The sequence below is a fragment of the Phalacrocorax carbo genome, chromosome Z (assembly GCF_963921805.1).
Source record: "Phalacrocorax carbo chromosome Z, bPhaCar2.1, whole genome shotgun sequence".
NCBI classification, from domain to species: Eukaryota; Metazoa; Chordata; class Aves; order Suliformes; family Phalacrocoracidae; genus Phalacrocorax; species Phalacrocorax carbo.
In genome coordinates, this window is record NC_087548.1 from 27,571,825 (window position 1) to 27,584,535 (window position 12,711).

General features: G+C 36.4%; 1 protein-coding gene across 1 annotated transcript in view; it reads left to right on the forward strand.

Moving 5' to 3' along the window:
- Positions 1-12,711, forward strand: part of AP3B1 (adaptor related protein complex 3 subunit beta 1) — a 155,883-nt gene that overhangs the window by 61,075 nt on the left and 82,097 nt on the right. Inside the window, exons 9-13 of the mRNA XM_064439541.1 lie at positions 1,576-1,673; positions 4,277-4,331; positions 4,411-4,482; positions 5,827-5,889; positions 6,800-6,932. Coding sequence (XP_064295611.1) covers positions 1,576-1,673; positions 4,277-4,331; positions 4,411-4,482; positions 5,827-5,889; positions 6,800-6,932 — 421 coding nt within the window. The remainder of the gene's footprint in view (positions 1-1,575; positions 1,674-4,276; positions 4,332-4,410; positions 4,483-5,826; positions 5,890-6,799; positions 6,933-12,711) is intronic.

A 12,711-nucleotide genomic window follows, 5' to 3' on the forward strand; every position in this document is an offset into this window, starting at 1 on the left:
CTCTGCAACATTTCCATGAGATTTTAAGATGTAGGTACATTTTTAGAACTGTGAAAAGCCATGCTGATGGTGAATGATGGTGACATTACTCAGATCACAGAACTTTGTTTCCAAGCTCAGTTTGTCCTGTTAATGAAGACTAGATGTGTTTGGGAAAAGACTTCCAGTGATAATGAATATTCATGTCATTGCAAAAAAACAATTGCTGCACCATGACTAAGTCACCTCCTGACCTGTTTCTGATAAGCTAAACAGGTCAGGTTTTGGTTTCTCCCCTGGAACGTATTTCTATATTACGACTGATGTCTGACTCTTCAAAACCACATATAATCTGCCAGCAGACTTTGGAAACAAATTGAATACACTTTTACAATAATAATTCTGTTCAAGCACAGCCTTTTGCTAAAATCACTGTTCAATGTCTATGTGATATTTTCTCATCTCACACAAAGAACAAGCGTGTTAGATAAGTTTGCCATCACACTGCACTGAGAATAGGCTCAGTTGCTGAACTTCATATTGCATAAATAATTTTCTCTATATTTGTTAAATATGGTATTGATTCTCACATTTATGATCTTTAACTTTCTGAGAGGCTTAGGTGCTGTTTGTCAAGTTAAATCATGCTTCTTTGAATTCCTATTACACCAACTTCTGTTCCATTCACAGAATTTATCAGTAATTGTTTTCTCTTTGACCGTAGAGTTTTGTCAGTAATAAAAATAGTATATTGCTAAAAATAATCCTGTTATTTAATGTTTTTAGATGTTTTACATCACTTTTTATTGTTTAACAATTTTTGTTTCATTGGTACTGAGATTTAAGATACCAAGTCAGTGTTATAATGATGGCTTTACTTGGAGTCTGCTTTCTGTGTTTTCTTTCATTTTGGACAGAAAGTTGACCATGACAGTATTGTAGGGAAGGTTGTGATCTAACTTATTCATTAGCATGAGGTTCATAATTTGTCTTTTATTTATGAGAAAACTTGAAAAGATAAAAAAGTGTGGGTCTTAAGTTGCTTTTACCTGTCTTCTGCTTTTTGCTAGGCAGGATGTAGTTTTTACTTTTTGTTGGATTTGAGACTTCGGAAGTTGCCATAAAGGCAGCTGTCATTTTATAAATTGCATAAGAGAATAATAGAATGAAAGATTTTAAGTGGAAACTAGGTTATACTGAACCTGTATATAATAAAAATAAAAACACAACATTTGCAGAAATTTTAAACAGTATTTCCTCATTAACCTTTCGCAATACTGACTTACTAAGGATGATATCACTATGTTTACAATTTGAATTACCTACATTTATTCTCTTTTCTTCCCTCTTCCTCTGTCTTTCTATGTATTGTACGATAAATACTGGGAAGAATGAGAGATACTTATTTGGCTTCAATTTTAGAAATAAAAATATCTATCTTCTGATGTTTTTCCCTCAGTCTGCTTTCATTTCAAAGAATGTGGGTATGTACTTTCTGAAGAAGAGTGAATTCACAGTTCTGCAGGACTGAAGCAAATGTGATAGACATGTATGACAATTTGAAGTTAACATGCTGTTCTGAATGTTCTTGCTCAGGTGGTGATGGCAGTTGGACAGCTTTACTGGCATTTGGCACCAAAATCTGAAGCTGGTATTGTCTCTAAGTCATTGGTGCGTTTACTCCGTAGTAATAGGTAGGTCAAGTCCATACTTGGCATTGATATGTCTACTTTTTTTGTGAGTTTTAACTACATACTTGTTTAGCCATAATTATAAGAATATAACTATTGCACTATTAGAGTTTCATTTAAAAATTGTTCTGTAATATAGATTTTTACTCAACAAATGAGAATTATTAAAAGTAATTCCATCACTTTCAGTATCGCATCCAGTGGTCAGTCAATATCACAAGTGTTTCATTCTTAACTATGACTTCCATTCTGAGAAGAATCCTGGCTGCCTGGTTAGTATGCAAATAGAGGCAGTACTAATGAGTTTGCTTAGTTTCGTGATGTTTTTTTTTTTCTTATTGGAAGTTATTGGAAATTTAATTATATTGGAGTTCTTTGCTGTCTTGCTAGGCACTAAAGGAGTCTTCAGATGTGTGTTTTCTTTTCCTGCACTTTGTATTGAAGACTTCTTGTTGACAGAGAAACTAAAAAACGTATTTGTTAAAATAGCACTTGATGCTGCTGAATCCCCCATGTTTCCTTAATCCATGGACTATTTTTAAAGAACTAGTTTGTATTTCATGCAGGACATGTAATTTTGACTTTATCCTCTTCAGTGGGCCCTTGCCTACTTTCCTGGTAAGGGTCTCACTGATCATGTGTTTTGTAAGATTGATAATACTGTTTTTTTTCTTTTGTGTTTGATAGTTGTGGCATATTATGCCAATACTTGCTGCATAAAAGTGGTTTTTTTTTCCCTTGAGTTTTTAGATTTTGAACTTCCATGTATCTGAATGAAAAGCCTTGAAGGGGTGATAGGAGACAAAATATTAAGATGTTTTCCGAACAACTTTCTAACTAAATGTGGTACTTTTGATTAGAACTTTGCTATGAAAATTATTTATATTTTAAAGCTGGTCACATCAAACAAAGCTTTTTTTTTTGTTGTCTGACAAGATTGCTCATCTTAGATGGGCTTTAACTTTTGTAAGCCTTGTCACTATAGAGCTCTTTCTCTGCAAACTTCTGCAGCTCACCCATGGCTAATGTCTCTATTGTTTAAAAGTTAGTAAAGTAAAATAGGGCTTGGTAGAGTATTCATGCTCGTACTTTGGATAACAATGAATCACTGTTATTTTTGTGTTTGGTTTTATAGTACAGTGTTCTTCCCATTATACAGAGATAAGTAAAATGGCTAAAGCAATTTGGCATATGTAGAGGAAATGTATAGAACTCAAATAATAACTCAGAGGTTGAAAGGATTATTTTTGCGTGTTGTTTATTGCTCATTTATACTCAGATTTCATCAAAAGAGAGGTCACATCTTTCCTGTACTCAGCTAGCACCTAAAATGGTGGTGGTCGTCTTATTTTCCTGTGTTCAATGGCTTGTCTGTTCTCTGTTACCAGCCTGTGTGAAACGATTTTGTTATTAGAGCCACTTTGAAATAAGCTTTTGCTGCTTGCCCTTGAAGTTATGTGCCTATGGCCTTTAAATTAATGTCAAATATGCTATAATCTAGTTAGGGTGAGAGTGCCTGGAAGAGCATTTCGTAGCAATTTCCAGTCTTGGTTCATCATGTGCAGCTGACTATTTCCATGTACCTATGTAAGAATGATATAAAAATAGGTTTAAAAGATATTAAGTACTCCTCTATTATTTCTTTTCTTTAGTAAGCAACAGCTGCAATTACCACAGGGCTATTAGATAGTTTTGAATATGAGGAGATAATGGATGTGATGATTTCTCTATTAGGATGTCATTTGCATCATGGAAGAATTTGAGCACTCATGGTTCAGAAAAATTGCATGTAAATTATTAGTTTTTAAGCAATTGGTGGCAGAAGCTCTGTAGTTCAAAAGCTTTTGACTAGTGCCCGGATTTCTTTTTGCTTACTCCTGCTGAGGCATTTAAACCACATCAATGAGAATATCCTCCAAACATATTTAATGTTTTCGTGTTTAGAATAATACGTAATTCTGTTGTCTGTATCTTGACAAAGTCTATTACGTTAAAGTACTGCTTTTTGTTAAATGCTTATCCCTGCCAGTGTATGCTCTTAAGTCCCAGGAGACCCTCGCCCTTTTTGAGAATTATTAGATAATTTTTTTAAGACCAAAAAAGCCATAGCAATTCTTGCTACTTGTGCAAAGACTAGCTGTTCTTGTAACTAATGCAGTCATCTCCACACTGCAAATAAAGCCCATTTGGTTTTGTTCTCAGATGTGTCATTCTGAAATATTTAAGTTTCAAGATGGTGGACAAAATGTAAGGGTTTTGAGAGTTATTTCTGGAGATGCCAGAATGCAATGTTTTAAACAGATTTTTAGCTTAAACGAAGACCGAAGGCCTAGAAGAAGCATTACACCATTGCACTGGTGTCAGTGATTTTTTTGCACATTGAAGTATTTAAAAATGAGAGGCTGGTTTCATCATGCCATCTTCCTGTGAAGCAGATGATGACTTGTAGCAGTTGGCAAATAACTTTCTTCCTTCTATGTTTGTGCGAAGTCAAATGTATAACTAACTTTAGATTCAAATAGAATTTAACGTTCTTTGGCATGTTGCATTATTCTCTGTATCTATAATTTTGCAGAATAACTTTTGTTTTTCTTTTCAAATTCTAGGGAGGTGCAGTATATTGTTCTGCAAAATATTGCCACTATGTCAATTCAGAGAAAGGTATACCCTATGTACATTCTTCTAAATCACATTTTATATGAAACACAGATGAGCTACATAAATATGTTCTGCATTTCAGGGCATGTTTGAACCTTACCTGAAGAGTTTCTATGTTAGATCAACTGATCCAACAATGATTAAAACACTGAAGGTGAGTTTAAAAGTTAATTAATCTAATCTATATACTGGGCAAATCTGTTTGCAACAGGAAGGTAAAATTTTCTTTCATTGGTATGACATACATCATTCTGCACTTGTTCCTTTTTTTCGCTAAGCGTAGAGTTACGTCTTCTAGTTAAGTCCACAAGTGTCCTTCGGGCTTGTTAGGCTATCTGAAAGTTCTCTTGTTACCATGTTGTAGATGGTAGATTGGCTATGTGTATCTATTTTAACCAAAAATTCTGACTTATAATTAGTAATAATCAGCTCAGAGCCTACCATTTTCTGTAAAGTTAAGATTTTTTTCCCCAGTTAATGAACATTGCATTTATCTGGGTTGAATTTTTTTTGCCATTTTATCAACCAGTCACATAATTTTTGTATATCGAATATTTTATGCAGCTTTTCTTAGTCAGCATTTGTCTTCATTTCTCTGAAACTGTAGCATCAACTGAAAACTTTGTCACCTGTCTTCTCATTACTTTCATAGTTCATATGTGAATATGTTGAAAAGCAAAAGACCAACAGAGATACTTGCGGGATTCCAGAGAAAGCCTTCCTGTACTGTAAAATAGCCTTTCTTTTTACCTGCCTATTAATTTATCCACTTGCTCTGTGTGCTATGCTAGATTTAAGAGCCTGTGGTAACTGGTCTTATCAAATTGCTTCTGAAGCACAGGTGGACTGTATCAATTAAGTGTCCTTGTCTGTGTGCATTCAACTCAAAAATCACCAACAGATTTCTGAGGCATGACTTCCCTTTACAGAGACAGAGTTGTCTTTTCTTCAGTTTACCTCATTCAGATTGTATTGGAATTATTTCTTCACAGTTAAAACAACTGGGAAGCATAGCATCTTAACAATGCATGCCAAGTGTTGTATATCCTCTTACTCACCAGGAACAAAGAAGAGGCCTTTCAGGGTCTGATGTTGTTGACGTTGGTTAAGATCTGAGGAGTCTCACAGGTGCAACCATTTCTTTCCTGAGTTTAAAGGTCTTCTATCGCAGCTCATCTGAATATAATGGACATACGTATTTCAAGTCCATTTGATATCCAATGCAACACTAAAGCTAGAGCTCATAGAAAATGCATCACTGAACCCTAGAGTCTTGAAAGTTTGAAAACCTTGCGTGTACTTGCAAGGAGAATATTCCTCCTGAGTGCCATGCTGCTACCAGTTTATACTGAAATCTGGTATACTCTACTGAACTCTTAAGTGGTATTTTTGGTAGTATTACCTTTTATTTATATACAATAAAAGTATAGTGTATACATGGGACTGTTTATAATAGCTTATTTTAGCTTTTGTTAAAATATCTGTTTTTTTCTTGTAGCTTGAAATCTTGACAAATTTAGCAAATGAAGCCAACATATCAACTCTGCTTCGAGAATTTCAGGTTTGTGCAAAAGTGTATTCTCCTTATATGAAACACTCTCTGGCCAATTGCCGTTATTGGATGTTTCATCTAGATTCTTAGTCTTAAATTTTTCAAGTTAAAGTCTGTTCCAGGATAAAATGTTCTCAGAATGGAATTGAAACTGTCTCGTATCATAATGGCTAATGGGCTTTTTATATGTGGGAAGGAGTTACAACGTTTTGTTTCTCACTCTCCTTCCAGCTACCAAAAAAGGATCAAAAGTCATGAGAAAAACTCAGCCATTCCAAATTCTTTAAAACAAATTATACCAACTTGACTGACACTGTAAGTCACTAAATGATAGGGTCTTAATTTTAGCAATACTTGGCCATTAGCATTTATTGCCAAACCTCATTTCTGAAAGTCATTTGATGAAATGGGATTATTTCCAATATCTGTATATGTATCAGCAAGATATTCTGCCTATATTGTGAAACAGTGTCTGTCCTTCTTTCTTTCCTCTTTGCTTATGACATCTATCTTCATTGCTTCAGTTCTCTGGCTGGAATTCTCTGAAAGGTACTGGTTCTTAGGCAGGTAGGTTATTCATAGTTTCACAGACACTCCTGGTTAAATGAACCGAGACCTCTCTGAAGAGAGAGCTCATCAACTCCTCCAACCTTACACACAAACTAATTGCTGTTTTTTGGGTAGTTGCCCCTTGCCCCAAGCTTTCTTGAAATCAGAGGTTTGCATGACCATGGGTGGAAAGCAGGCAAGAAAATGTCTTCCAAAAGTGACAATGAGGTGAATAAAATATAACTTCTAATGTGCAATGTAGCTTTCAGATTGAATTTATAATGAAGTATGCCTGTCTTGTGAGAATAATATGGTGAGAATTTGGTTATCAAGGCTTATGTATTGACTAATGAAAAACCTTTTTCCTTAGACTTATGTGAAAAGCCAAGATAAACAGTTTGCTGCAGCTACAATTCAGGCTATAGGCAGATGTGCAACTAACATCACTGAAGTGACTGACACGTGCCTGAACGGCCTTGTATGTTTGCTGTCCAACAGGGATGGTAAGCTAAATGTTTTTTGTTTTCTGAGTAGCTGGTGGCATGTGGCATGGAACCATTTTTTAAGGAGAACAACAGAGAGCAGATTTTAAAAGTATATGGGAGTTGACTTTTACAAGAATTTAGCTGACATGACTGGATAAAAATAGTGATTCTGGTGCTGCTTCTTGTTTGAAGCACTTCAAAAGGCTTTTGTAATCACTGGGTACTTACATTCTCTTTTGTTAGTGTAATTGCAGGCCACAAGGAATTAATTTCATGTTTACCTGTTTTTTCTCAAAATGCTGTAATTATTAAAGTGTGCTGTTACGATTATAGATGACAGAAGCTTTACTGTTTTATATTTTGTTGCATCAAAACAGTTAGCCTGTAGAGGGTGCTGAAAGCTTGGGATGTTTTTTTTTTTAGTGCATCAATGCCTAACTGAAAAAACATATTAAATAATTTAGGATAAACGGCCCCAAATTTGGCTTGATTTTTATAATCTAGCCTTCTGTTATTTTTGTATAGTGAAATGGATTTGCAAGTCACTGAGGAACACAGCAAGGAGCAGATAAAGTCAAATAGGATATAGCAGCATTGTAAATCAATACCTGATAGTATTGTGTATTCTTACCAGTTACCAATGAATATTGCGGGGACGAAGTCAACAAGGGAATCAGAAGATTATTATATAATGTACAGTCTACATTAATGTGGTTAAATATTGGAAATAGAGTTAATAAAGATATGGTTAAAAAATAAGAATGTCAGGAAGGAGGAAAAGTGTGGTTTGGGGGTGGCATAGAGTAATTAAAATTGTTCAGAGAACATAGGTGACATCTACTCTAAGCTTTGAAAAGCAGCATTAATTCCTCTCCATATCTACTGGACATATTTTTCATGGTAACCCTTAGAAGGCCTTTATTAGGGACATCACTTTGGCAGCAAGTAGTTATCACATACCCACCGATACACAGAGCTTTCTCTTATTTGGTTTATGAACTACATGTCCTCCTTCTCTCCCACTTCACCTTGTATCAGAAATTCCTGGGAGGCCTCAGTGTATAGGTTGGTAGTTTTAATAGATGTAATTTTAATTTCCTAGTGCTCCAGACCTTATGTCCCTTTGTGTTTAAAATATCTTCCCATACTGTGTTAAAAGGCCGTACATGCACAATGCACCTTGTTATATTACATTCAGCAATGACCATATTAAAAATAAAAGCTTCAAAGCTTGTTCTTGATTCTGCTTAATCCTGCTGGCAGTCTTTCTCTAGTTCAGTAGGCTCCTTTCAGCATGCAGAAATCTAAAGTTTTTTCTTTCTTAAATAAAATAATAAAACTGTCACTTCAGAATGCTGAGTTTGTTACTTACTAATCCTTCTTTCTATTTTCCTGTTTTGTTTTTCTTCTTTGCTAAGAAGGAACCGAGTTAAGAGGAAAGAGCTTTTTTATTCTGTCATAGCTTCTGAATTTAATATGTTCTTCAAAGTATGTTCTTTCATATATATATATGCACACACACACATATGAATGTGCATGTGTATTCAAAAGTCTGCCGCAACAAGATTAGTTTTCTTGACTGTTTCCAAGTAGTTGTCTAGCAAATAAAATTATCTTCTTGTGCTTACTGTTCTGAAAGACTGCAAAGGATATATTGAGGATCTTCTAAACGTGGCAGCTGGCAAATTGCTTTACCATGGCTGCAGTGTCTTTATTCCTTCTTTCAAGGAATGAATAGAATGGCATAATTTACATGGTACCTTTCCTCAGGTGGCAGGAAATTACCGGTAGTCACAGCTTACTGAACATGAGCAGAGTTTTGGACATGGTAAGGGAATAAAAGAGAGATTTAGCATGGTAAGAAAAAAAATTTTGAGTGTCTTGGTTAATCTTGCTTTCCTCCAACTTTAATCCTTAAAGTGTGTAAGCAATGTGTTTGCAGTGCTACTTCTTCCATGGTTGTTCAAAGCCTGGAAGCAGTTCTACCGCCTTTGCATAGCATGAAGCCCAGACTGGTAAGTCTAGCAGGCTCTGAGGTCCCCGAAAGCAGAGTCGGCTCTGCTTTATCTGTGCTGTTTTTTTATTATGGGGAATTCACCTGAGTGCGGAAGAGGGATAACCAAATCAATTCTACCAAATCAATATAGAATCCTGAAGAACGAGCTTATGGCAAAACTATCTTCTAATACTATGCTTTTGTTTTGGAAAGGTCTTCACTGTAGATACAACCCAACAGCCAAGATATTGTGGCTATATCTGGCACAGGAGCTGTGCCATTAATCATTCTGGAACTTGGGTGCTGTGAGGCAGAGTGACATTACACAAAACTATCTCTTCAGGATTCAGTCAGGTCCAGCTGGGATAACTCTTCGCAGGGCTCTTTGAGTGTCTCATCATCGAACTTTCTAGTTTCTGTACGTGCTTCTGTGATTCAAATGGCTTTGTTTACATAGCCCCCAGCATCCCTGAGTAGGGGAGATTTGACTTTAAACAAAGCAGTTATAAATAGGCAAAGAAAATTTCAAGAGCAGTTCTTGACTTCCCCAGAGCCTTGTTTCCAGAAGCCACATGGACAGCTGAGAATGATTTCCTTCCTTGTCTGCTGAAGGAAGTACAAAAAGAAAAGTTATTTTGGCTCTTTCACATTTGGCATTTGACTGATACATTTCCTTTAAGCAACTTCCTTGATAACTTCAACTGACTGCTTGCTACACTATGACATAAAAGTCATTTTAGATGTAAGAGACATGGGATTATAGGAAGTCTTTTGTTTGTCTGTACTTCATATACTAGAGATCCTGTAGGTTTTTCTCAGGTGGGTGACTTTAATTTTCTATTGAAAGTTGCATGTTATAGATAATAGAGAATGTAAACACAACAGTAGGACTATAACTACAACAATTTTTTCCCTACCAAACTATACAGATTTGAACAGGCAAGTCATAAAATCAATGGAACTGTTAATATGTCAGGTAACTACTACCTATAGATCTGAATTACTGTTAGAATGACATAAAAAGAAACCAACTCCTTGTACCGTTCAGTTTATATGTATTCACGTGGTTTCAGAGTTCTGTTATTTATGTTACAAGGGTGGAAAAATTAACCAGGTAAAAGCTTAGACTTCAGAGAGTTCTGAAAAGCAGAAACTTAATGTTTGTCTGGATACTTAGCTCCAATAATTTCCTTTTAACTTTAGTTTTAACCATTTGCATAACCTTCTAATAACCAAAATAATCATAGAATAATTTGGTTGGAAGGGACCTTTAAAGGTCGTGTAGTCCAATCCGCAGAATCATTAAGGTTGGAAAAGACCTCTAAGATCATCAAGTCCAACCATCAACCCAACACCACCATGCCTCGTAAACCATGCCCTGAAGTGCCACATCTACACATTTTTTTAGCACCATTTTTTTAGTTTAGGGATGGTGACTCAGCCTCTTCCCTGGGCAGCCTGTTCCAATGCCTGACCACTCTTTCAGTAAAGAAATTTTTCCTAATATCCAATCTAAACCTCCCCTGGTGCAGCTGAAAGCCATTTTATCCTGTCCTATCACTAGTACCCTGGGAGAAGAGACCAACACCCACCCCACTACAACCTCCTTTCAGGTAGTTGTAGAGAGCAGTAATAAGGTCTCCCCTCAGCCTCCTCTCTCCAGACTAAACAACCCCAGCTCCCTCAGCTGTTCCTCATAAGACTTCTTCTCTAGACCCTTCACCAGCTTTGTTGCCCTTCTCTGGACACACTCCAGCACCTCAGTGTCTTTCTTGTAGTGAGGGGCCTAAAACTGAACACAGTGTTTAAAGTACATGAACGCGGTATTCAAGGTGCTTGAATTTAAGTATTTCAGAATTTTAAGTACTGAAAGGCTGCGATAAGGCTCCCCCCAGAGCCTTCTCTTCTCCAGTATGAACAACCCCAAATGTCTCAGCCTTTCCTCACAGGAGAGGTGCTATAGCCCCCTGATCATTTTTGTGGCCCCCCTCTGGACCTGCTCCAAATGGTCCCTGTATGTCTTGTAATGGGGAGTCCAGAACTGGATGCAGTACTCCAGGTGGGGTCTCACCAGAATGGAAGAGAGGGGCAGAATCACCTCCCTCAACCTGCTGGCCATGCTTCTTTTGATGCAGCCCAGGATATGGTTGGGTTGCTGGGATGTGAGTGCACATTGCCTGGTGATGTCCAGTTTTTCATCCACCAGTACCCCCGAGTCCTTCACTGGAGGGCTGCTCTCAATCCCTTCATCTCCTAGCCTGTATTGATACTGGGGGTTGCCCCAGTCTTGCACTTGGCCTTTGTTGAACTTCACGAGGTTTACATGGGCCCATCTCTCCAACTTGTCCAGGTCCCTCTGGATGACATCCTGTCCTTCTGGCCTGTCAGCCGCACCTCTCAGCTTGGTGTCATCTGCAAATTTGCTGAGGGTGCACTTAATCACTTGTACAGCCTTGCTATGAGATTCATTTAGTATATTGCTTCCAAAAACAGTTGATGCGGTTTTCAGCTTTTAGAAATAGTCATTATATGAATTATAGACTGTGGGTAAATTAGTCTTCTGTTGCACGTATTAGTTTCTGCAGGTATCAGTTAATGTAACTGGAAGAAAGTTTGACTCAACATCAACAGTATCAAATGTAGTATTTTAGGAGACAGCTTTTGAATGTTCTCTGGTAATACAGTCCTTGTCTGTTATTATGTGGCCAAATTCTCCATTATGAAAAAGTCTGTAATTCAGGCCCCACAAGTTACAGTCCACTACATTGTTAATTTTTTATATACATCATTATTTGGTGAAATGGAACATTGTATGACTGAATATATTTTAGGTTTTTGAGAAGCTGTCATGCTTCAGTGTCTTCAGAGATAATCCTACTCAGAGTAGTAATTTCCATATTGCTTCAAAATTGTTTGAAGAAAACTGGCAGTGAACATTGTACTAAGATTTTTACTACGGCCTGTCAAAACTGAAGTTGCTGATATCTCTTGTAGTCTCCTGTATTGGTAAAGGCATTCCTGACGACATTTTCTGTAATATTTAGTCTTTATTTTAAGAATTTTATTCACTTTTTATGATCCTTTAGATGTAATTTACACTTGGTTTTGAAATTCTTGCATTAATTTATCATTGCCTTGTATGGACTTTTCCTTTGACAGTTCTAGTAGTTACATTTTTAAATTTTCTTCCTGCTCATTCAGAAAGCTAATTTTATCTTCCCCCTTCTTTTTTTTTTTTTTTTCTTTGAACCTAAATGTGTGTCCTTTATTTCATGCTCATTTTTGGGATCCTTCATGTGCACAAAGCAAGCCTCAAAGAGCCTCTCCTTTTTTCTGGACTATGTCAGTCCTTATTCTAATACAAATTCATTTTGCTTTTGTTTGTACTTTCTTTTCTGGTATCTAGACTCATGTAAAAGGAACCATACTAGTTTACTTGCTTACAATTCTGGTTCAGTTCTTTAAATTTTCTGCCACAGATTGCATTAAGGTAGTTCCTATGATGACAGTTCATCTACTGCACTTCATTTTATCTGAATCAGTTCTACATTGTCAGCAAGTATTTTTAATAATGACTTCATGTCCACTCAGTTTCTTGGGTTCAGTTTAATTTGCTTAACCATTGTCCTTGTTAAGGAGTATCACAAAACACTCAGTGATGAAGGTTGTCATTACAATGTCCCCCACTCTAAATATTCCAGATTGTAATTTTAAAATTTTGAGAGAATTGTCTTCTTACTTTAATATCTGGCAAAACAAAACCTAAATTAAATTGATCTGTAGGATTGTGCAAGACCTTCA